General features: G+C 37.8%; 1 protein-coding gene across 5 annotated transcripts; it reads left to right on the top strand.

Moving 5' to 3' along the window:
* The first annotated feature begins 542 nt into the window (after positions 1 to 542).
* LOC133803331 (uncharacterized) lies at positions 543 to 7644 on the top strand. 5 transcript variants are annotated; one of them, XR_009877910.1, is made up of 11 exons: positions 545 to 1151; positions 1385 to 1423; positions 1566 to 1692; positions 1975 to 2036; positions 2445 to 2512; positions 2761 to 2810; positions 2957 to 3026; positions 3299 to 3422; positions 4900 to 4958; positions 5034 to 5345; positions 6850 to 6966. XR_009877910.1 is itself a non-coding variant. In XM_062241329.1 (10 exons), exons 1-10 carry the CDS (start codon positions 816 to 818, stop codon positions 7282 to 7284), a joined length of 1125 nt encoding a protein of 374 aa, XP_062097313.1. In that variant the 5' UTR covers positions 549 to 815; the 3' UTR covers positions 7285 to 7644. The 5 variants fall into 5 exon arrangements, 2 of the variants coding, with proteins under 2 accessions (XP_062097313.1, XP_062097314.1); XR_009877908.1 differs by lacking the exon at positions 4900 to 4958 and having other exon boundaries at positions 543 to 1151; positions 5031 to 5345; XR_009877909.1 differs by lacking the exon at positions 4900 to 4958 and having other exon boundaries at positions 544 to 1151.
* The last annotated feature ends 17778 nt before the right edge of the window (positions 7645 to 25422 follow it).

The raw sequence follows: 25422 nt of genomic DNA, 5'->3' as shown, positions 1-25422 counted from the left end.
TTATTATTCATGATGACATTGATGAATAAATAAGCTATAAGTTTGAACTTTATAGTCTATACTTTTTTATTTTTTTAAAATATTATAAGTTGATAATTTTGAACTTTAAATCAAACAAACCCGCTAATAAAATTGAACAACTCCGCCCATACAAAAACCGCTCAAACCGCACACTTGTTGGACAGTTATAGATTGCATTTTTCTAAAACCGCGAAATAAAAAAACCACGCAAACCACCCAAAACCTGCCCAATCCACTCATTGTGCACCCGTAGATTTTGTTCAGAATTATGAAAATTTCAAATTTCCATATTTGTAAAGAAACGTGAACAATAAAAAAAGAAAGAATTGTGCTGAAGTATTCAAAATTTATAAATTAGTGTTTTAAGTGAAGTTTTTGTTGGATTTAATTTTAGATTTGATTTTTAATTATTAAACATTAAAACAAAAAATTAATGAGTGCTTGAACGGTGTTAATAGCAGGCAAATGGTGAGGTGATAGTACTTCTATGGCGTGGAATTTTTTACTTTTTTTCAGAGAGAAAGTAGGGCGAGAGGGTGTTTGAATGGGATGTGTACTTTTGTCTATTGCTTTATAAAAGGCATAATTTTTCTATGATATGTCTAGTTAGCATATTTTTTAATTTGTGGGTATTAGAAAGCACATAAGCTCTATATTCGCTATTCCCCCTCTTCTCAAAAAAAAAAGAAAAAAAAGAAGAAAAAAAAAGTGAAATAAAATTTGTAGTACAAAATCTAGTCGACCACTCAGTACCCAAAGGCAAAGAAAAAAAAAATCTAGCCTACCAAGCAGAAATGTCTCCAATTTGTCTCAGTCGCACTCCCACGCTCTTATATACCTCAAATCCACCCCAACCCATTCCCAAACGAGCCAAGATTTCTCCTTTCTCAATCACTCTGCTTCCTTCTTCTACCCTTAAATTCTCACCTTTTGCCGCCGGCACAATCTTTAGATATGGAAACTGGGTTTCTCCCAGAAACAAATTTTATGCAAACTCTTCTGACTCGGATGTAGATAGCAGAGAAGAGGACACTCAGTTATCTCCAAAAAACGCTTCTGTTTCAAGTTATGGCGGCAACCCTTCAACCAGTTTGTTGTCTTTTCTCTGCCCCTTGCTCAAGTTCTTCTCTGTAATTATCTTTAACCTCTTTTTTTCTTGTTTTATTGAAAAGACTTGTTATTCGTCGATTATTAATGCCGTAACATTCTATGCTAACATAAGAGAGTACGACACTCATTATATTTCATCTATGCCGATAGTACTACAAATTTGAAAGTGTTTACTAAAATCACATATGTCTAGTCTATTTTTTTGGCAAATTTACTTACTATTTTAGCATTGTTTTTGTCTCATTTATTGCAGGGGGGAGATCCCTCTGGAGAACGCAACGATACTTTAGAGGTAATCATTTTCAACGGTACTCAACTTGAAATAATAATAATAATAATAATAATAATAATAATAATAATAATAATAATAACTGTGCTTTGGCCTGTTCGATGGGATAAACATATTTGACCGTATTTGGTGACAACATCTTTAGGTGGTAACATCATCTTTGTCTTCCTTGGCAAGATTTCCATGGGGATCAAAATCTCTGTCAAATAGTTTGGATAGGGAGGATACCAACACCATAGACCCTCCTATGCGTTTACAGCTTTTTGAATTTGGTAGGCTCTTTATTGGCTAGTTAGCTATTTCAGAGTTATGTACTATAACTTACGCCTGTGACATTTAAGTTGCAAGTATATTCTAGCTAAATAGTAAGCATGGCAAACCTTGATGACATATCTGACTAATGTAAAATATAAAACCATACCTTTAATCTCAATTAATATTAGATATATATCCAACTCCAGTCATGTTTTATAGCATCTGATGCAGATATTTTTCAACTTCAATTTTCATCTCTCAATTAAGTTGATCATACTGCAAACTAATTTTGTCAACAGAGGCATGCCCATTTTGCAGGAGGGTTCGAGAGGCGATAACAGAACTTGATCTTTCTGTAGAGGTGAGTAGTTAAAAAAGGAATTTGGATCACAAGTTTTAATTTTCTTTCTTGGGAAAGTTGGTCTTATTGTTTCATACAAGCAATTTTTTGCAGTCATATATTTTTTGTCCAATAAAGATGATCTTGTACTTAGATTTCTGACCAGGAACTTTCATATATATCGTAAAGTTCAGAAGAATTTTGCAAAACATTAATTTTCTGAACAAATTTCCAACAGCTATAGTTTTATGAAAGTAAAATATTTATCTATCACAAATTTAGCCTGATGGTTGGGGTAAGCTTGGCAACATTTTGCTTTCTCTAACTCTTTCATCCTACCTTGATTTCTGACCAATGTCTATTCATTCTTAATAGCAAATTCTTTTGTTATTGGTTTTTTTTTTCAAATTTATTGGTGTGTATGCTCAGGTATATCCCTGTCCCAAAGGTTCTCTAAGACATAGGGAAATGGTTAGAAGATTTGGTGGCAAAGAGCAGTACGTAGTTACTCAGTTTAATTTATAATGTTTTATGCAGTTCATTTGTTTGCTATCTAACAGAAAATTTGAGGACAAAATGGTCTCTTAAAAGAACCCATGGTCATTTGATGATTTTTGTTGCCTTTGAAGAACCATATACACACATATATTCAGTCAAAATTTCCTTACCTTGTTTAAATAAGTCTTTTTGTTGCCTCTTCACAATTCCTGAGTAAATATGCTTAAAATTTATTGTTGTAATGCAGGTTTCCATTTCTCATTGACCCAAATACCGGTATCACAATGTATGAAAGTGGTAAGTCATGAATTCTGCCTTTTATACTTGACGTGAAGAAGTTTGCTCAACTTTTAAAAACTAGATTAAAAAAAAAGGGTAAAAGTTAGCAATTTTGTCTTCAAGTTCAATTGTATAACATGCATTTTTCCTACATTTGATGACAGGTGACATTGTTAAGTACCTTTTTCAGCAGTATGGTCAAGGGAGAAAACCCTCGGCAGGGCTTTTGGAAAGGTATCGAACGTCAACATTCTTAATGGCCATTATTCTCATGAAAAGAGTAAATATAAACTCAAGAACAAAGCTTTAACTCTGCAGAAATCAGAACTTCTTTTCCCATGATAATCATGATTGATATGCAGCATTTACTGCTAGCTGGCGAAACAATTTCTGAATTCTAAGTGGTTGTCAACTTTGATTGCATGTACTAATTGGAGATATTTTCATTTTAAAGTTATCATTCATTACTTTTTTTAAGCATATATATAACATCTTTTCCCATGCAGCACATTGGTCACAGGATGGGTGCCAACACTTCTGAGAGCAGGGAGAGGAATGACGTTATGGGAAAAGGCCAGACTAGATCCCCCACCTAAAATGTTGGAACTTTTCTCATACGAAAACAATCAGGTATAGTAATTCTTACCTTTATGTAAAATAGAATGTGCTGTCTGCAACCAAAACAAGACAAATCTCCAATTGCGTATGGTGGATATATAACTTGAGAAATGCTAAAGAGATGTCCAACACCCTATACCGCTATTCGTGCAAGTCAATATCGGGTCTCACATAGTTGAATTAAATTAAAACATGTGGGACTCTATGCTAAATTGCACCAATGACGATATGCAACGTCCTAAGATTGGGCACCCTAGGGTGCCTTATAGCAATGGTCATATAACTTTAACCAAATCATAGGACAGTGGGATAAAAAAGTTGTTTTTGTACTACTGCTAGACTTGATGTATATTGCATTTTATGTTGAGAAAACATTTTCCCCCTGTTTGGAGCAAATCTTCAGAGCAATATATATTCCCTAAAATGGAAACAATTGCACAAAATCTTCCTCAATCTCTACTATACTTCGCTACGCTTACCCAGTTGACTAGATCAACCTATGGGTATGTTCTTTACAAAACTAAGTGCAAACAAAACCAAATGGTAGGTACCTGCAAGAAAACCCTTTGATGCTTAAGTTAGTCTTAATTCTCTCACAATTTTGACAGAGTAACAGTATAGTAAAGACTCGAAAAAGACCCACTTGCAAATAATGAAATTAGCTATTTATAGAGAAAAGGGTAAAGAAAAGGTTTATGATGACCTGTCGCCATTGGTCCATGTGTCCTTTTCGAACTCTTTTTCTTGCTCAAAATAACTTTCTTTTGCTTTGCAGAGGCTTCTGCCTCCAGATCTCTTCCCTTTCTCATAAAACTTCCATCAAAACACACTTTAAATAAATACGTATTTTGATGACATTTTTTAAAATAATTTGATCTTCAACATCGCAATATTAGTCACGTGGGCATAATATTATCTTATGCTTGCAATATATTCTCATAAACATTGTATTACGTAGGTATAAAAAGGGAAATTTAATTAACACGTGGGCAAAATGCCCTCACAGTTACCCCTCCTCAACTGTAAACACTAAATAGTTTACTTAAGGACGAAGATCAACCGCCAAAAACTTGCACTTGAGTGTTTGTTTGCACACGTCCTTTGCATTTATCGTTCCCGCTCTCGTTTTCATTGGGCAAAGTCTCGTTAACGGCTACTTTTCAAAATTTCAACTTTTAAACTTCTATAAATAAGTAATTACCCATTCTAATTTTTACTTTTGTTATTTTTGAAACTCCTTGATTTCATCATCCCTCTTTCTTCTCTCTTAATTCTTTTTCTTTCTTTTTCTTTCTTTGGAACCCTAAGTTCCTGGTTTGATTCTTTGCGAAAATGGCTCGCTCCCAAATCCTCAAAAGGCGGTGTGAAAACCCTTACTAAGAAATCCGAGCCTAAAGTGGTCCCTTACAAAGTTTGGAAAGTAGATTACGAGAAATGTTATTCAAGTATTCGTTTTGATTGTCAAATTCCCAACGATGTTATGATCCAGATGCTAAGGCAAAACTCAAAGATTGGCGGCACAATTTAGAACTCAAATATAATGAAATGGTAATAGGATCTACTCATTTACACATGGTTTGTTTTCTCCTCACACCTCAATTTACTTATTTTCTATCACAGCAGGTATTCACATCACGCAACTACCCCCAAACGCGACAAACACGATTCAAGCCATTGTCGTTGCTGATGTTCATGGAGTATTAGAAAAGAAGAGACTTCAAGTATATGATATTTTTGGTTCATTCACAAAATCGAAAAGCAGTGCCTCCGTCCACAAAGTTTGGTAACTTTCTCCCAAAAAAGGCCGAGTTATGATTACTGGTCAGGAGACCTCTCACCGCAATTGGGATGAATTTGTCTTTATCATTGGAGGAAATTGGCTCCCTAAAGTCGTTTGCGACAACGTCTTTCCAGTTCTCTGATACTTTTCAGAAGGTAACTAGCATTGTATTCTCTTCATTTTTCTGCCCCTGTTCCACATGCTTCATTTATGCTCATATCTCTCATTTTGATTATCATTCCAAATTTATCTCTGTTTCTTTTTAATTCTGTTATCTGGACTGATTGATGTATGAATGGAGCGTGTCTTTGACATTTATCACATTTCTTTGCATCAAATCCTGCCTCTGTCATCATGTACGACCAGTAATACCCTGCCGTGAGTGCCTTGTGAGTGAGGCTTTGCCCTCCTGTATGATTACCACATACTCCTTCATGTATTTCTTCTAATAACTTTTGTGCTTCTGTGGGTTGCAAACACCTCAGATACGGGTCGTGGAACGACTTTCGATATAGCTGACCATTTACCATAGAGTATCGAGCAGCCTTCACCCGCAAATTTCGAGCCTCATCCCTTTCTTCTGAATCTATCCCCTCCTGCAAATACCGGATAATTGGATCCATCCAACATTTGTGCTCTATGTCTATTGATGCTACCAATTCACCTCCCTATTCATAGCTTTCCACAATACTTGATTCCTCTGTGCATTCTCCCATCGAGGCCCTTTTCACGAGCTCATCGTTCCTCTGATTAAGCTCTCTTGGAATCTGTGTAAGCTCGAATAGGTTAAAATGTTGTCTCAGCTTCATGACTTTGTCCACATTAACTTGTTCTGTAACTAGCATAGAATCTACTATGATCTAGATCCTTTTAACCCTTATATTTTTGGCCAATTCTAATCCGTATAACAGGGCCTCGTACTCAGTCTCATTGTTGGTCATTCGTTTTTTTAGTCTCAATGCTTCTTCCATCTGTAACCTCGAGGGTGCTTCCAGTACTACACCAACTCCGGGCAATATATATTTCCTAAAATGGAAACAATTGCACAAAATCTTCCTCAATCTCTACTATACTTTGCTACGCATACCCAATTGACTAAATCAACCTATGGGTATGTTCTTTACAAACAGAACCAAATGGTGGGTACCTGCAAGAAAACTGATGCTTAAGTCAGCCTCAATTCTCTCACAATTTTGAGGGTAACAGTATATTAAAGACAACCCACTTGCAAATAATAAAATTAGCTATTTATAGAGAAAAGAGCAAAGAAAAGGTTTAGGATGACATATCGCCATTGGTCCGTGTGTCATTTTCATACTCTTTTTCCCACTCAAAATAACCGACTTTCTCCCTCTTTGCAGAGGCTCCCGCCTCTTATTAGAGGCTTCTGCCTCCACATATTTTCCCTTTCTCATAAAACTTCCATCAAAACACACTTTTAATAAAAGGCTCTTTTTGATGACATTCTGAAAATAATTTAATCTTCAGCATAGCAATATTAATCATATGGGCATAATATTATCTTACTTATGCTTGCAATATATTCCCATAAACATTGTTTTACGTAGATATAAAATAGTAGTTTTAATTAACACATGGCAAAATGCCCTCCACCCCCCTTCTTTTTACCCTCTATTTGACCTTGTTTATTTGTTTCAGTATGCACGAATTGTGCGTGAGGCACTATGCGAGCTTGAGGTTCCTTACATCCTTCAAAATGTTGGAGAAGGATCATCAAGGTCTAAGTTTCTCATTAGTGCAATTGGATCAAAAGAGGTCTGCAACTTGTCTCTCTTATTACTTTTTTCTTCTTCTGCATAATGGCCTTGAAGTTTTACTTTAGGATGTCCTCTATAAGGTGCCTCATTTGCATGCATGATATTATCTGTTGAGAACTCTAAGCCAAGCTGATTGGGTAATCTTTCCTCATATAGGTGCCTTTCTTGATCGACCCTAATACAGGTACTCAAGTCGGAGACTATAAGAAGATCCTTTCTTACTTGTTTCAAACGTATTCAGCAGACGGTTCCACGCCTGTTCCACTTCCACGACTATAAACAAGGGAAGGTAATCTTTGACCGAGTGACGAGCTAAGCAAGATGTCATGAACTTTGGTAGTAAGAGATTAATGTCAATACGAGGCTTTAGATTGTAACCTCCACTCAAGTCCTTGTTTATGTCCATTCACTTGGGGGTATGCTATCTTACATAATCTTTTGTGTATATCATCTTTTATTTTTAGTTAGTAAATACAAAGCTGCTGAGTGTGTTGACATTTCTTAACTTTTTTTTTTTGCTGATCACTTGGGTCATGCTATTTTGAAGCAATTTTGTATTGTGCAATTACTGTCTTAAATAGGCCAATTTCAGTTTATCCTGTAACAGGAATTGGTAATTGTGGAATAATTCGTTTTGGTTATGATCATAATAATACAATAGTGGAAATTTATGATATCAGCCACCACTCAAATTTTGACGCTGACCAAAGAGTTTTCCAATAAAAAAAAATCCCATGTTTTTTAGAATCATCTTCGTTGCGACCATAATTCTCGCTCTCTTGATGAATGAATATAATATCATATGACCGGGCTTGCTCAAACGCATGCAGCAGCAGCAACATATACAGCAGGATGATCATCACATTCACGCCTTCTCTCAATAAATCTGCGTCGAAATTTGTCAAACTCACCAGCTTTGATTGCTTCTCTTATGGACTTGAAGAAACTCAGATAATGACGAGTGTTATGTCTGCAGCATCAACAGCAAAATAATTTAAATCTGTTGAAGTTAAAAATGAAATTTAAAACAATTAATTAGATTTAGAGGGACAAAACCAGTAGAGACTTGTACATTATGAGCAATCATTTCATGAACATTGAGCAGGTGATTGATGTAAGCTCTTGTGTGATTCTGGCATGTATAGCACCCACAATTTTAAAAAATTAGCGATGCGTCTTTACTGAATGAAAACATGTACCAATGCTATGTTTATTTATATATATATATATATATATATATATATAGTGAATGACTACGGTGTTGACAGTTTTATCAACACCGGTATTGACAAAAGTTGGTTTCGACATGTGGATAGTTATAAATTCTAATTTTTCTTTATGACAGTGTATGTTGTAGTCATTTAGAACATTCCACAAAGTTTAAAAAAATTCCGAATAATTTACGGTGTCGAAAACAAGGTTCAAACAGCTTGTTGCACGCTTGCACTCAAAAATAGGTATGCATGGAAAATTCGACTGTTTGAACATTTTCAGAATTTCTTGAAAATTTGTAGGATGTTCTAAATGAATACAACATATAGTTTGATAGTGAAAAATTATAATTTATAACTATCCACATGCCGAAACTAACTTTTGTCATCATCGGTGTTGACAAAACACTATCAACACCATAGTCTTTCTATATATATATATATATGGAAGACTTCTCAATGGTTACTATCTATAGATGTGTACTAACAACTATGATGATGTGACAATATAGTGACTTGGTATAGCAAGTCACCAACAGGTAAATATTTTTTTTCTACATTAATTTTGAATTTAGTTTTTTTTTGCCATAATTAATGTTGTTTCCAACCAATGAGAGACACTAGTTATATTTATAAATTGATATGCCCTTGAAAAAATGAAAAGTTTACAATATTATATTTTCATAATAAATACACATTTTTCATCAGATAATCTTTCAAAAAATTTGAAAAAAATCAAAATTTATTTTTAGAAATATTATTTAACAACTATAAATATAGATCATTGAACTTAATCTAATGATTAATATTAAAATAACCATTTATGAGTAGGAACTCTTGAAAGTGCACCCATATATATATATAACCAAATATGAATATATAACATAAGCCATAATTTTTTTATTTGTAGCAAGGCACAAATACTTTAACGAGTGAAATTTTGGATTTGACTCAAGTGAAATCCATCTACTATTTATGCGGTCAGTACCAAGAAAATAGAAAACAATAAACATGAAACTACAAACACCAAATATTGGATCATCATAGGTTTGCATTTACAACCCTTATTCTAACTGTAAGGTAGTGTTTGGTTGCAAAATAAAAATGAAATGGTAATAGGAATAGAATAAAATTTTGATTATTTTGTTTGGTAGAAACATTGGAACGAGTAATGGAATGGAATGAACACATTTTTTAATATATAATACTATATTTTATTTATAATAAGCACTTTTTTTACTACAAAATTTATAAAAAAAATATTTTATTTATTTTTAATTAATTTTTTTTAGATGCCTTAATGTTGAGATAAATATATATGGTAGTTTTTTATAGATAAAAAGGTAATTTAATTTTAGAATATAAATAAATGTTTATATATACTTATTGAATATCTGCATATAATATAAGATATATTAAAAATATATATTTTTGAAGAAACGGCATCTCCATATAATATATTAAAAATATATTGTATTTGAGAGAATCAATATTTATTGAAGATCTTAAAAATAAAAAATAAAAATTCCAGTAAAAAGAAAATAAATAATTACTTAAGGAAAATACTAGACAATCAAGAAATAGAGAGAAAAGAAACAAAAATATAAAGAGGTTTGTGAGTGGCATAAAGTAGAGACAAATAAAGAATTTTTTTTTTGGTAAAGATGAATTAGTACAAGAATGACTTTTCCATCCATTTTTGAAGGGAATAACAATTCTTGTACTTTAATGAAAAATAATTCCCTTGGAAAAAGTATTCTAGACAAAATATGGAACCAAACATAGTGTAAAATTCTTTATTGGCATATTTGATAAAATTGACAAAATTAATTATGGATGTATTTTCGAAATATATTGTATGATATTTTCGAAATGGTTTGGTTCTTGTTTTGCTGTGAAATATTTTCTAATCAGATTATTCTATATATATTAATAAAATAAATATATAATTTTCTATAGGAGTGTACATGGTTTGGTTGGTGCAGTTTAGAAGAATTTTAAAACCAAACCGCTCATGCGGTTTTTTCCAAATGAAAAACAAAACCAAACCATTAAAATTAAAAAACCAAACCAAACCATAAATAAACAGTTTGGTTTGGTTTTAACAATATAACCAAATTATTAAAATTTTAAACTTTTTTTATTATAAAATAATTAACTAAATAATTGTATTTAAATAATAATAATAATTTTATCTTTACTTTTAAGACCATAAAAATCTACAAGAAGCTTATTGTCTTTGTTGTTGTAAATGTAAGTATTTTGAATCATTTTATAAAAGTGAGAAAAAGAAATGTTTACTTTCTAAACAATGTGGGACTTTACATTTCTTTTTTGTTTTTGTTTTGGAAACTTGTGCATGTATTAAATACTACTAAAAACATATCCTAAACAATTAAATTGTTTGGCTTGGATGGTTTGGTAGATTTTATATTAACTTAAGTGTAGGAGTTCAAACCTTTGAACCATCATTTCTAAAAACTAATTTTTTAGAAAAAAATCAAGGTCCGGTCTGGTTTAATTGGTTTTAAAAAATTAGAAACCGTGACCAAACCATTAAAGTTGAGCGGTCCGGTTAAACTGAACCATCGAAAACGGTTTCACTGGTTACAGTTTTTGGCGGTTTGGTGCGGTGCGGTTTGGTTCCAAACCACAGTTTGCGGTTTATATGAACACCCCTAATTTCCTATAAAAGAATATATTTTCTTGACTTTTGTATATATGGAAATTATTGATATTTATTTTAATTTCTTGATCTGATTTGTTTGCTTAGAAACCGTGTACAGCTTGCAGAGATAATGTATATATTGTTTCCTTATTTATTTAAGGAAACTGGGTTTAAAAACTGTCCAGGTTCAGTGAATCTGTTTGAACGGATTGCCAGCCTGTTTGAACAAATCTTGACTTTCCTTTTTGGGAAGATTTTCCATTTATTGGCTAATTGGTTTTTGATTTGTTTTCCACGACCTAAATGGATTCTAAAGGTTATATAGACATCCTTAGGTCGTTGGTTTTTCTTGATCTCTCTTGGTGTATTATTTTCCAAATATTTTTCAAGTTTTAGAGAGAGTTTTTATTGTGTGAAGAACTTGAGTCCAACAAGTTCTCAGTGGTTTATTACAATGTATTTCTGTGTTGTTTTCTTTGAGATAATTGTGCATATTGAACACACTTGGACATCGTTCATCAAGCTTCAGGTGAAGTCTTGCTCGTGAGTCACTTTTCGGGAGGAAGAGTGCAAGTGTTATGATTTGAAGGGATTTCAAGATCTTAGCACTTCAGAAATTTGATTAGGAGTTTAGATTACAACAGTTGCGACAAATTCAAGAGGTAGTCTTTATTTGTATAAGTCAATTTGGTTTTGTAATCGTTTAGATATTCTTCTATTAAATTTCATTCTCTAGGCGTGGCCCCGTGGACTAGTAGCAATCTGCAAAGATTGTTGATACCACGTATAATTTAGTGTGTTCTTTACTTTATGTTCGTTTTTATCTTCTATTGATAAACTGTTTAAACATATATGGTTTCTGTTCAAACAGTTTCTGTGTCCGTTTAAACATTTATGTAACAGTACAATAATTAATTATTTAATTTGAATAATTAAGTTGGTAATCATAAAAACGGAATTTCAATTGGTATCAGAGCCAGGTTCACTAAACTCTTAGTGAGATCTTGTGGTTATTTTCCGTTTGATTTGTTTTGTGTGAAATGTCTTTCTTTGCAGAAGGTAGTTCGGTGTCTCGACCTCCATTGCTTAATGACTCAAACTATCCATATTGGAAAGTTAGGACGAGAGCTTTCATAAAAGCTCAAGATGAGAAAGCATGGAGAGCAATTTTGTCTGGATGGTCACCTCCTACCGAAAAAGGTGAAGATGGAAGCACAAATGTAAAATCTGAACTTGTTTGGGATACAGAAGAAGAAAAATTATCCAATTATAATAATAAAGCTCTTCACGCCATTTTCAATGGTGTTGGAGAAAGTTTTATTAAACTTGTTTCCACATGTGTCTCGGCTAAAGATGCTTGGACAATTCTTCAAACTCAGTTTGAAAGAACTGCAGATGTCAAAAGATATAGATTTATTATGTTACAAACTAGGTTTGATGACTGTAACGACCCAATTTCGCTAATAAGGCTTAAGGGCCTTTATTAGCGTGCCAGGAGGGCATAATGGAAATTATGTGTGATTTTATGAGTTTAATGCATGGTTATGATTTAAAGCATGTTATATGACTAATTGAACATTGAGGTGCATGACTACGTGGTTAGTATGCATGTTAGGTGAAATAATTATGCATGTGAACCCCGTTTGCATGATAGGGGTAAATTGGTAATTTTAGCCCGCTGAGGGCATATATGTGATAATTGTATTCTGTGATTTGTACCACGTGAGTGTGGTGTTATTGTTGTGATGCATGTGCCGAGACGGTCCTAGAGAGCAAATTAACTTAAAAGTCACAACGGGATTTTATACCCGGCTCGGGAGGAGCCTAGGGGTACCTTGGGAATTTTATGGTTAAGTTGAGATTTAGCGGGTAATGGTTATTGGAGATTTAGTAACCTGGGTAACCATTAGTTACTGCTGAGAGTAACAAGTTTTAGAAAGAAAATGGTAGAAATGAAATAGAAATGAAAGGACTTAAGTGCCCTTGAGGTTTAAGTAGGAAAGGATAGGCAAGGAGGGGAAAATTGGTCATTTGGTTGGGAAATAGATAAATGGCAGCTGGGATTTGGGGGTATACGGTTTGGGGCATTTATGCCACTTGAGGCTTGATAGAAATTGAAGAGAAGAAAGAGAAGGAGAAAGAAGGTTAGGGCAAGAAGAAGAAGAGAAGGAGAAGTGGGAGTCTAGGAGGAGATCAAGGACTTTGTGTGGGTTCTCCATTTGAGGTAAGGTTTTTAGACACATCTAAGTTTTGATTTCTGTTTTGATTGGTAAAATCTAGAGCTTGAGTTGTTTTTGTTGAAGTTTTGAGTTAGTTGTTTGAGTTTTGGTTTGGGTGGCTGAAAATAGGAATCAAGGGGTGGATTCTTGGGTGTGTTGATGCTTTGATCTTGTATATAGTACCTATAGGTTGTTAAGTTGTTCATATGAGGTTTGGAATTGAGTTTTGAGATTGAGATATGTGTTTGGGATGGTTTAAGGTGAGGTTTAGAGATTAAAAATGGTGGGTTTTTCTGGGTTCGAAGGGTCGGGCCGCGGCATGGTTCTTGGAGGGCCGCGGCCCTTGAAGGCTAAGTTGTGCTGAGGATGGAGGGCGGGCCGCGGCATGGTCCTTGTAGGGCCGCGGCCCTTACCTGTTTCTGGGCATTTTGTGGCTCTGTTTGGGGGCCATGCCGCGGCGCTTAAGGAATTTTGGGATTTTGAGAATTTGGGCTTGGGAATTTAACCTAGGGTGCTCGGGGTTGAGTCTTTTACCATGTTTGGTGAATTTCAACGTTCCGAGTACTAGAACTTGGCCTGGAAGCTCATTTAAGGTTGTTAAAAGTGTCTTTTGTGTGTTGTGACTAGGATTTCGGGGAGGCTCGTGCTTGTGGACCGTGCTCGTGATTGTAGTGCATCGGAAATCAAGGGATACGGGTAAGAAAACTATAACACCCATAGGATAGGGCGTGGGCCCATAGTGTGATTGCCGGGCATGGCCCTATATTGCATGTTGCATGATGAGATGATTGCAGGGCATGGCCCCAGATTGTGTTGTGTGCAAATGTTTAACCTTAAATGAATCGTGATGTGTGTGAATGATTATTTCGAATGTACTATATGTGTGATTATGATGAAATGAACGGCAGAGGCCGGGTATGGCATAGGCCGGGGCGGCCGTGGGCCGAAAGTAACACACAGCACATGAGATGCTTATATTCAGGGTGGGACCCAAGGGATACATGAGTTATCCTCGCGGTGAGAACCGATACCCCAGGCTTCGGTAAGGCTCTGGGGCGGCATGGCCGTGTTTGCTTAGTCTAATGGTTGACTTGTTTATTTGTGGATTATCTGTTATGATAAACTGTATACATTGCATATGTTATGTTCTGCATGAGTTTTCTTGCTGGGCTTCGGCTCACGGGTGCTCTGTGTTGCAGGTAAGGGCAATGACTGAGTCAACCAACCATGAGTACGGAGAGCGTGAAGCGATGTGTACATGTTTGGCCTGCCCGACTGCTTTGGTTGGGGGTTTATTTGAAAATGGCTGTAATAATCTATGATTTTGTAACTGATCAACTGTAAACTTATTTCAAGATGTAAATAGTTTTCAAACCCTATTTTGGGATCCCAATTGTCTAATACTAGAAGTTTTTATTGAGTCAACGCATTTTCAAAGATTACAGCCTTAACTTTTATTAGTCACACTTTTGCTTCAAAACCTCGGTTAGCGAGTTCATTGCACTGTTTTGTCTTAAAAACTCACTTAGTAACGGCTCTAAGGAAGTAGGGCGTTACAATGACCTTAGGATGTCTGATTCTGAAACACTATCTGAATTTTATGAGAGATTATCTGATATTTCTAATGAGTATTTTGCACTTGGTAAGAAACTTGATGATTTTGTTCTTGTTAGAAAAATCGTTTGAGTTCTTCCTGACAGGTTCAATGTTAAGCTCACTGCTATGGAAGAGGCAAAAAATTTCAGTACTATGAAAGTAGAAGAATTGACGGGGTCACTTCGTACCTTTGAGTTGAATCAAAAGATTCGTCAAAAAGACAAGCCGAGTACTTCCAAAGAGAAAGAGAAGACCATAGCTTTCAAAAATACTGAAAAAGAAGCATCAGATGATGAAGATGGTGATAATGAAATGACAATGCTTGCAAAGAACTTTAAAAAATATATGAAGAAGATAGGAAATAAGAAGTTCAATGGCAAGCCGTCAAAAGGTAATCCTTCTTCTCTTAAACCTTTTCAAACTAATAAAAATGGTATTCAGTGCTGGGAATGTGAAGGATTTGGTCACATCTAGTCTGAATGTGCAAACACCTTGAAAAAGAACAAAAAAGGTATGATTGCTACTTGGAGTGATAATGACTCTGAAAGTAGTGAAGATGAGGAAGGTAATGTCGCTTTCACTTCTTTTTTCATGTTTCTAAATCTGAAAATGAAAAAATTGTTTGCTTGAATAATGTTTCAAAAGATGAAGAAAATTCTGATAGTGATGAATCTGAATTGAATGATGAGTGTTTAAGTGAATCTTACAAAAAGATATATGGTTCATGGGTGAAAGTGTGTTTTGAAAATCGGTCATTGGTAAGCAAAAATAAAGAATTATCCTTTGAAATTAAACAACTTACTGATTTAGATGAAAAATTTGAAAAAGAAATAATTTCAAAAAATGTTGAAATTAATAAGTTGTCTAAAGATTTGGATACTCTTGAGAAAAATGTTAGAATGCTTAACCTCGGTTCAACTGTTTTTGAGGATATACAGAATGCAGGTCAAAGAATTCATATGGGACTTGGTGCTTCAAGTTCTCAAAAATCAAAGAAAACTGTCTTTATCTCGGCTGGGATGCTATCGTCTGATGTTCCTATGTCATCTTCACTAAAATTTGTTGCATCCAGTACTCGGATTGTTCCAACAGAAAGGACACAGTCAGCAAGTAAATCCAATGGTAAGTTCGAAAAATTCATTCCAATCAGTCATTTTTGTGGTAGGAAGGGTCATATTCGACCTAAGTGTTTTACTCTTATGAATTTTGCCAAAAATGAATATTTTGAGAAATTCAATTATTTTGATAATTCCAAAAGAGTAAAAACGAAAAATGTTCAATAAAAGAAAATATGGATCAAAAAGAATAATTGTTTTGCTGGTTTTACTAGTGAATATGATAGATCTGCTTCTTCATATTTTTGGTATTTTGACAGTGGTTGTTCAAGACATATGACAGGTGACAGGTCTAATCTTACAGACATAAAACCCATGCATTGTGGATCTGTTACTTTTGGGAATGGAATTGAAGATAATGTTCTTGGAATGGGTACTCTTAACTTTGAAGGGTTACCTAAAATCAAAAGAGTGTTACTTGTGGAAGGACTTAAAGCTAACTTGCTTAGCATAAGTCAAATTTGTGATCAAGGTTATACTGATAACTTTGATAAAGAAAATTGTTTTGTTTTAAATAAGAATGGTGAGAATGTTCTTGAAGGTTTTAGATCTAATGACAATTGCTATACTCTTTTGCCTACTATTATGTCTCAATCTGTTGTGAGTAATAACACTGATGTGTGGCATGCTAAACTTGGTCACATAAATTTCAAAACTTTGAAAAAATTGTCACATGCAGGGATTGTTCGTGGTTTACCTAAGCTAGGTAAAGAATCTAATGGTAAGTGCAAGAGTTGTCAACTTGGTAAGCAATTAAAAATTACACATAAAAGTGTTTCTGACATAAACACTTCGAAAGTTTTAGAATTGCTTCACATGGATCTTATGGGTCCAATTCAAATTGAGAGTTTAAATGGAAAAATGTATATTTTTGTTTGTGTGGATGGTTTTTCTAGATATGCTTGGGTAGATTTCTTGAAAGAAAAATCTGATACTTTTGATGCATTTAAAACTCTTTGCTTGAAATTAAAAGTTGAAAAAGATTGCAACATTGAAAAAATTATTCGTATAAGAAGTGATCATGGTAAAGAGTTTGAGAATTCTGTCTATGATGATTTTTGTAAGTCTGCAGGTATTTCTCATGAGTTTTCAGCTCCCAAAACTCCTCAACAGAAGGGAGTTGTATAAAGGAAAAACCGCACTCTTCAAGAAATGACTAGAGTGATGCTAAATAGCAAAAAATTGACCAAACGGCTATGGGCAGAAGCAATTAACACTGCTTGCTATATCATAAACCGTGTTTTTCTCCGTCCAGGTGCATCTTATGAAAGGAAAGGTAAGAAACCAAGTGTGGCTTATTTTCATGTTTTTGGATGTGTTTGTTACATTTTGAGAGATAGAGAAAATCTTGGTAAGTTTGATGCTAAGAGTGATGAAGGTGCTTTTATTGGATACTCCACTAACAGTAGGGCTTATCGTGTGTATAACATGAGAACCCAAACTGTAATGAAGTCGGCTAACGTTGTTATTGATGATGCTAGGGATTTTTCTGAGTTTTCTACTGAGGAAGAAATTGATAGGTTTATTGATGAACCTACTGAAAAACACGAAGAAACTTCTGTCAATGATACTGCTGTTGCAACGTCTGGTCCATCTGTTCCAATAGATCACGAATCCGATGAAACAGATTCTGGATAGACATAAAAGAAATTTCCAGATATTATTTCGGATGAAGTCCAAAAGGAGCCATCAACCAGAGTTAAATTAAATCATCCAACAGATTTAATACTTGGAAATCCAAAAAACAGTATGGTCACAAGAAGAAGGTTTAGAAATGTTGTTCAATTTGTTTGTTTCTTATCTTTACTTGAGCCTAAAAATGTGAAAGAAACTTTAACTGATAAAAATTGGATTAAAGCTATGCAGGAGGAATTTGAACAATTTTTTAGAAACAAAGTGTGGATTCTTGTGCCATGACCGTTGTATACCAATATTATTGGTACAAAATAGATTTTCAAGAATAAATCTGATGAATTTGGTACAATTGTGCGAAATAAAGCAAGATTAGTGGCACAAGGGTACACACAAGTGGAAGGAATAGACTTTGATGAAACATTTGCACCTGTTGCAAGACTTAAATCAATTAGATTATTATTGTCTATTGCTTGCTTGATTGGTTTCAGGTTGTTCCAAATGGATGTCAAATCCGCATTTCTCAATGGGATCTTGAATGAAGAGGTATATGTTGAACAACCCAAAGGGTTTGAAGATCCCCATGCACCTGATCATGTTTACAAATTAGAGAAAACTCTTTATGGTTTGAAGCAAGCCCCTCGGACTTGGTATGGGAGACTCACTCAATTTCCTGTTTCTCATGGATACAAAAGGAGTGGAGTAGATAAAACTTTATTTATCAAAAATATTAAATATAACATAATTATTGCTCAGATTTATGTTGATGATATTGTGTTTGGTTCTACTTCTGACAATGAGGTGCAGGTATTTGTGAAACAAATGAAAGACGAATTTGAAATGAGCATGGTGGGAGAATTGACCTATTTCTTAGGTTTGCAAGTCAAGCAGTTAGATGAAGGCACATTTGTTTCTCAAAGCAAATATGCTAAGAACTTGGTGAAAAAGTTTAGACTTGAAAGTTCAAAGATTTCCAAAACATCGATGGGAACGACTGTGAAGCTATCCAAAGATGAAAATGGTGTCAAAGTTGATCCTACACTGTATAGGAGCATGATTGGTAGTCTTCTTTATCTTACTGCTAGTAGACCTGATTTGAGTTATAGTGTTGGTGTGTGTGCTAGGTACCAAGGAAATCCCATGGAGTCTCATGTTGTAGATGTCAAAAGAATCATTCGATATGTTCATGGGACTGTTGATTATGGTATTTGGTATGAAAAAGAAAATAACTCTAATCTAGTGTGTTTTAGTGATGCTGATTGGGCAGGTAACACTGATGACAGAAAAAGCACTAGTGGAGGATGCTTCTACTTGGGAAATAATCTAGTTTCTTGGCACAACAAGAAACAAAATTCTATTTCTCTCTCAACAGCTAAGGCCGAATACATTGCAGCAGGAAGTTGTTGTGCACAAATTTTGTGGATGAAGCAAATGATGATGGATTATGGGTTTGATCTTGACATTTTAACTATCTTTTGTGATAATACAAGTGCAATTAATATTTCAAAAAATCCTGTGCAACATTCACGTACTAAACATATTGATATTCGTCATCATTTCATAAGAGAATTAGTTGAAAATAAAGTTCTTGTCTTGGAATATATTGAAACACATAAATAAATTGCTGATATTTTCACTAAAGCTCTTGATTCAGTTCGCTTTAATTTCCTCCGAAAATCTTTGGGGGTTTGTTCTCTTTAAATTTCCTTGTTATTGTGTTGTTACTCTTGATCAAATGTGTGTTGTTTAAGTTTAAGAAAATTGTCAATTAATTTGAAAATTTTGTTGTGTGTCAAGCTAGATAATCTGACTTGTGTTTATGAGCTTTTAGTTGTATATTTTTGAGAAAAAAATAATCAATTCCTCCTAGGCATATTCTAGTCAATCATTCAATGTTTAATGTTTGAGCTTCCTTTTGTGTAGCATTGTTTCAAGCTCTTATGCAAGAATAGAGCTACCTACATCAGTGTGTGAAAGCTGTCTTTTGAGTAAGTTGGAACTTTGTAATTCGGAGTTATGAAGATGATACGCTACCATAGAAAAAGGCTACCACTGGTGTAGTGTGACAGCGTCTTCATGGGTTACAATTATTTACAATTTCGAAAAAGACTTATTTGTCATTGGGCAATGTTCTCTTGGATACACTGTCACACAATTATGCTTGAAACTATGCAAGAAAAATTATACACAGTTTATAATAAAAAATGTGTGTAAGACTCATACATGTTGATTGATTCACTTAAGAATATGTGTTTGTGACTGAATTGTGCATTATTTCTCTCGAATATTCTTCTAATTTTTTTCATTTTCACAAGTGTTCTTATCTATGTTATACACTAACACTTATTTTCAGTTGCTTGATTCTATTTTTTTTCAAGATAACACTCATTGATCAAAACAGATATTTTTGGTTGGGTTTTAGTTTTGTGCATTTTTATATAAATTTTTTTTTTTTGATTGACAAGGAAATTAATGGTGGACCGAATCTTTGTGGCAATTATGTGAAATTGTGCATTTATTTTGTGTGATTTAATATATTCTTTGTCTCCAAGGAATTTATTTTGTCCACTTACTCTATTTGGAATACCATTATTTGTCTCTTTATTGTCTTTTACTTTGTTTAGCATTTAAAAAAAAAAAAAACAATGGGAAAGATCACATCTGATCGTGTAGGAGTAGATTTTGTATTCTTGTCTTTTTTGTTCTCCTCAATTGTCTCTTTTCATTTAATAAAAAAATATAAAAAAAGGGAAAAGTTCAATAGGAAGATCGTGTGGGGTTTTTGGTTACCTTTTTAGTGTTGGCATTCTCTATTTATTTTATTTCCTTGTGTTGATGCTCAAAATCTCACCAAGGGAAAATATGAGATCGATGCCATGAAGCCCCCATTTACACGACATAGAAGCCATGGCCTCGCTCGGCCACACTCGGACACCAGGTGGCCTCACTTGGCCACGCTCGCACGCACCAAGTGGCCTCGCTCGGCCACGCCCGCACGCACTAGGTGGCCTCGCAAATATGGGCACGCGTCATCTAGGCCCGAATGGCCTCGCCCATGCCCACGGAGTGGCCTCGCCATCTAGGCCCCGCCATGGCCTCGCCCATGCCCACGGAGTGGCCTCGCCATCTAGGCCCCGTGGTGGCCTCGCCCATGCCCACGGAGTGGCCTCGCCATCTAGGCCCCGTGGTGGCCTCGCCCATGGCTCCAGAGTGGCCTCGCCATTTAGGCCTCGTGATGGCCTCGCCCATGGCTCCAGAGTGGCCTCGCCATCTAGGCCCCGTGATGGCCTCGCCCATGGCTCCAGAGTGGCCTTGCCATTTAGGCCCAAATGATGGCCTCGCCCATGGCCTCATGGAGGTCACATCCGCAGCACACTCGGCCTTGTGAACAGCCAAGAGAGCCGCGCCATCAATAAGCCTTCCAAGGGGGCCTCGCGAAGGAATGAGAGCTACGTCACCTAGTGGCCACGTGAGTAGAGCCATGCACCAAGGGTCCCATTCCTTACACCTTGAGACCCCTATGCTTAGAGGCTCCAGTACGAGTCGAATGGGACATACTTGTACGACCTAGTACTGAGTATGGACACCGGTATTAGTGGGACTGCTGGGATAAGAGTTATGGCCCGTACGCCTATGGCCAAGGGTCAGAGTCGACACCACTACCATCTGCGCCACTATGCCTGCCACCACTCATCAAACATGGGTACAGACAAGTATTGGAGACATCCTCCTGACACCTGCTCCTGTACTGGAGGTACGACCACAACCTCTGAAGCCACTCCCCTGACATAGTACTTATGTACCACTTGATCTCCTGGACCACCATGTACCTAAGGCCATTAGAGCCTACTATAAAGTGAACTTGAACACCACCTGAAAGGGGGTTGGAAATTTTACTGTAGCAAAGGCTTGAGTGTGAATGAAAGACTGAATTCTCCATTATTGTTCTATCATTGTTCTTGAGTGATTGTTTAAGTTTCTACAGCTTTTCCATTAGAGACCTTGACTTGATAATTTTTCCAACTCAACTTAGTTGACGAGTTCTCACCGTCAACAGTTTGGCGCCGTCTGTGGGAACGTTAGTTTCAAGCTACTGTTCCACCATTGTTTCCGGCAAGAAGAAAATGCCAAGACGTTCAAAGCGACTGAGGGAGCCACGAGAGGTAGAGGTTCACCTGAACGGAGTCCAGCTGAAGGCCTCCATGAAGGACGCTCCTCCACCCAGAGACGTGGAGCCCCCGAAGGACCCTGAGGTTCATGGAGGTGATAGAGTGGCCTCATCACCGGCCACTCCACCTGGAGAAAGTCCTCCAAGAGCACCACCGGGAAATGCTAATGAGTTCCCTCCTCCAAAACCACCGCAGGTACCGAACTCCGGCCGGCAGGACCCGGGCCCTTCTGCCCGTAGGCATGATAAGCACCCCCGGGTCCATTCTGTGAGCTCGAGTTCGAAATCTCGGTTTTATGAAGAGGAAATCTAGGTTTTATGAAGAGGAAATACGTGAGCTCCACCGCAAGAACCAAAGGTTGGAAACCACCTTGGAGAACATGCAAGAGGTCCTGAACGGCCTGTTGCAGGGTAAGTCGAGCGTGACCTTGCCTAAGAGGAAGGAGAAGGGCAAGGATGGGGTGGAGACCACTGTACCATTAGATGATGGGAGAACCCGACACTCAACCAGTAACACCCCCCGAGCGAAGCAATGTGAGCACCCTGAACCGCCTAAGCAAGCCCAGAAAACAGCGCCGAGGACCAACGCTGCCCCTCGCAATGAGGACGAGGTCACCTCTAAAAGAGCACCCTCAGACTTACGGGAGGAGCTCAATAAAAAGAGGGCGGGCAAAGGGACCACGCCCCCTGTGGCGCCTCGAGAAGGTAAGGGAAAGGCGGATCTTAGCCCGTCCGCTCTGAGGGACACTCTAAGCAAGAAGAGGCAGGACCTGGACACGGAGATGAGGAGCCTGCGAAGCATGATCGTCACCGCATCAGGCGGCCAGGTCTTTGAGGAAGAATTCGACCATGAGTCACCCTTCGTCAGGGAGATCCAGGCCATCAGGCTCCCTGCCAACTTTAAAGAGCCCCACATGACCCCCTACGAAGGAGACACGGATCCAAAATATCATCTAGATACATTTAATGACCTGATGAAGCTGAGGGGAATTGGCTGCGGGGCGCGATGTCATTGCTTCGCTGTCACCTTAAGAGGACCTGCCTACAAATGGTTCAGGAGGCTTAGACCAGGGTCCATCCGATCTTGGCAGCAACTTTCTGATGAGTTCCTCCAGCAGCACCACGCCATGCGAGATTACACAATGCCAGGCACCAGCCTCGCCAATGTGAAACAAGGAGAAAATGAGAGTTTGAAGAGCTATATCCACCGGTTCAATATGGAGGCGGCTAAGGTAGGGAGCCTGACCCGCCGAGAGCTGAAAATGGCCATCACCGCTGGAGTACGCCCAGGGAGCAAGTTATGGGATAACATGCTCAAGAGAGAGGTCACGGACTTGGATGATTTCTACGAGTGGGCACAAAAGTACATTCGCGTGGAGGATGGTCACGAAAACCTTAAAGTTGGAAAAAGCCCATCGCCCCTGAAACCTTTTGTCCAGGAAAACCAAAGCCGTGCCAAGAAGAAGGGTGTATATGAGGGAACGAGGGACGATCGTCCCCGGAAGCACCAACGCTCTGGCGAGCGCATACAGAGCCCCTACATTTTTTACACAGACCTCACCCATGCGAGAGAGGATATTTTCGTTACGAACGAAAACCGGGTCCCTTTTAAAAGGCCCCCGCCAATAAAAAAGGATCGGTCTAAAAAAGACCCGGGCAAGTATTGCCAATATCACAAGGATATCGGCCACACCACCGCGGAGTGCAGCCATTTGAAGGTGGAAATCGAGGAGCTCATCCGCCGGGGACATTTGGGCAGATATGTGCGCAAGGAGAACCAAAGGCCAGAAGAAGGAGAGTCCCCTTCGCGGGCACGAGGGGTGGCCCCAGAAGTGCAGGGAGAGGTCAGGACCATCTTTGGAGGACCAGGAGTCGGAGGCGATTCAAGGAAGGGGCGAGACAAGTACGCCAAGGAGGCCATACGAAGTCCACCACCTTGTGTTTTAAGTTTGGAGCAGCGCCCCCCGAAGATCTTCAAAGGCGAGAATGACCCAATAACTTTCACTGAAGAAGATGCACAGGGGGTGCGTTTTCCTCATAATGACCCCCTGGTGCTAACCGCCCAGCTTGCTAACATGAGGGTATGTCAGGTCATGGTGGATAACGGGAGCTCTGTGGACATTTTGTATCGACCAGCGCTGGAGAAGATGGGGTTGAGCCTCCATCACCTAAAACCTTGCACTACGACTTTGTATGGGTTTACGGGAGATTCAGTGCAACCCCTAGGGACAATCGAATTAGCCCTCACCATGGGGGAGCAACCCAAGCAAACCACCATAATGGCTGACTTTGTCGTGGTGGAGTGCACCTCAGCCTTCAATGCGGTATTAGGGAGACCCTCTCTGAGAGAATTGAAGGCGATAACTTCTGTGTATCACCTAGCTATGAAATTCCCAACCCCTGGGGGAGTAGCATGCGTGAAAGGGGAGTAGAAGGAAGCAAGGGAATGCTATAACATGTCCCTCCGCGCAGCCACCAAACCATCTATACCAATGACAATGGCTGTGTATGAAGGAGCGACCCACACAAGTTAGATCCGCACAAGATTGGACCCACGGGTTACGGAGCCTCTCAAGAAGTACTACCAGCAAGGCTTCAGCTCTCAGGGCCAAAAGAACCTATGTTTAGTTTGTTCTTCGTTGTTTTAGCTTAAGCAAGTAAGAATCAAAGAGGCTACCTAGGTAACCTCCTAGTTAGATGTAACCCCCTTTTTTATTTACAAAGTCAGTTGTAAACCGCGTGTTATGAATGAAACTGTTTGCAACTTCATATGTTATTTTTCTTCACTACGCGGGCATCAGCCAAAGTGTCAGCCGAAATAAATTTCACCAAACACTTGGGGGGCAGGACAGGAGGCAATAACATGCAGCTAGCGAGGGGAACCTAAAAAGGGCCCTCTAACGGAGGATCCTAAAAAGGACCCCTCGCCCTCCTAAAAAGGAGACTCCTAAAAAAGAGGCTCCTAAAAAAGACCCTCTAATAAGGGATCTTAAAAAGGGCCCTCCATCAGGAGGAAGTGGTCCGTGAAGACAAAGCAAGCAACAAGCAGGAGAACCCAAAGAAGGACCCCTTGCACCGGGATCCTAAAAGGGATCCTATGAACCAGGAGGATCCTAAAAAGGGCCCTCCATCAGGAGGACCCAAAAGGGACCATGGCCCTAAAAAGGACCCTTTAATGGGAGGTCCTAGAAGGACCCCTTATATCGAGGCCTTAGGCGAAGTCCTTAAATACAGAAAACAGGGAGAGGACCTTGCAAGGCATCCCTTGGGTTTACAAGGATTAGCTACCCTTGTGAACATCAAGGAGGCCAAAAGGTCTTACGAAAGAAAAATATATAGTGACAATACTAATAAGTCTAGAGCGGCCACCAAGCCGTCTAGCCAAAAAGGGTCCTAAAAGAGACCCTTGCAAAAATAATACTATGCATAATGACGAGAGGGACGCTTCTCGGAAAAAATAATAAGCGCGCGCAAGTATATATAAAATGATAGCTAGGACCCAAGGGGTCAAAATATCCTTATAAGAGTAATCAAGGGGCACCAAAAGAGGTCCCAGTGAACCCTTTCACATGGGCTCCCAAGGACCTCCAGCCTGGTAAATAAAAGAGGGGAACCAACCAAACCCCATCATACAGGCTCAAAAGGGCCTCGAATGCAGTAGAATAAGAGACACTCCACATGGCCGCTCGAGTGACGACATGCTCACCAAAAGAAGAGAAATCAAAATTGGGATCCTGCCTCCATACGTTGTAAAGGGCGCGGTCTATGGACTTGTACTCAATGACAGTCTTCTCTGCCTCCAAGGAAGCACTTCTCTCCTGCAAGGGGTCCTGGTAACCTCGACT

The sequence above is a fragment of the Humulus lupulus genome, chromosome X, assembly GCF_963169125.1.
Source record: "Humulus lupulus chromosome X, drHumLupu1.1, whole genome shotgun sequence".
NCBI lineage: Eukaryota > Viridiplantae > Streptophyta > Magnoliopsida > Rosales > Cannabaceae > Humulus > Humulus lupulus.
Note: the sequence above shows the minus strand (reverse complement) of the source record. Positions and strands in the feature narration are given on the sequence as shown.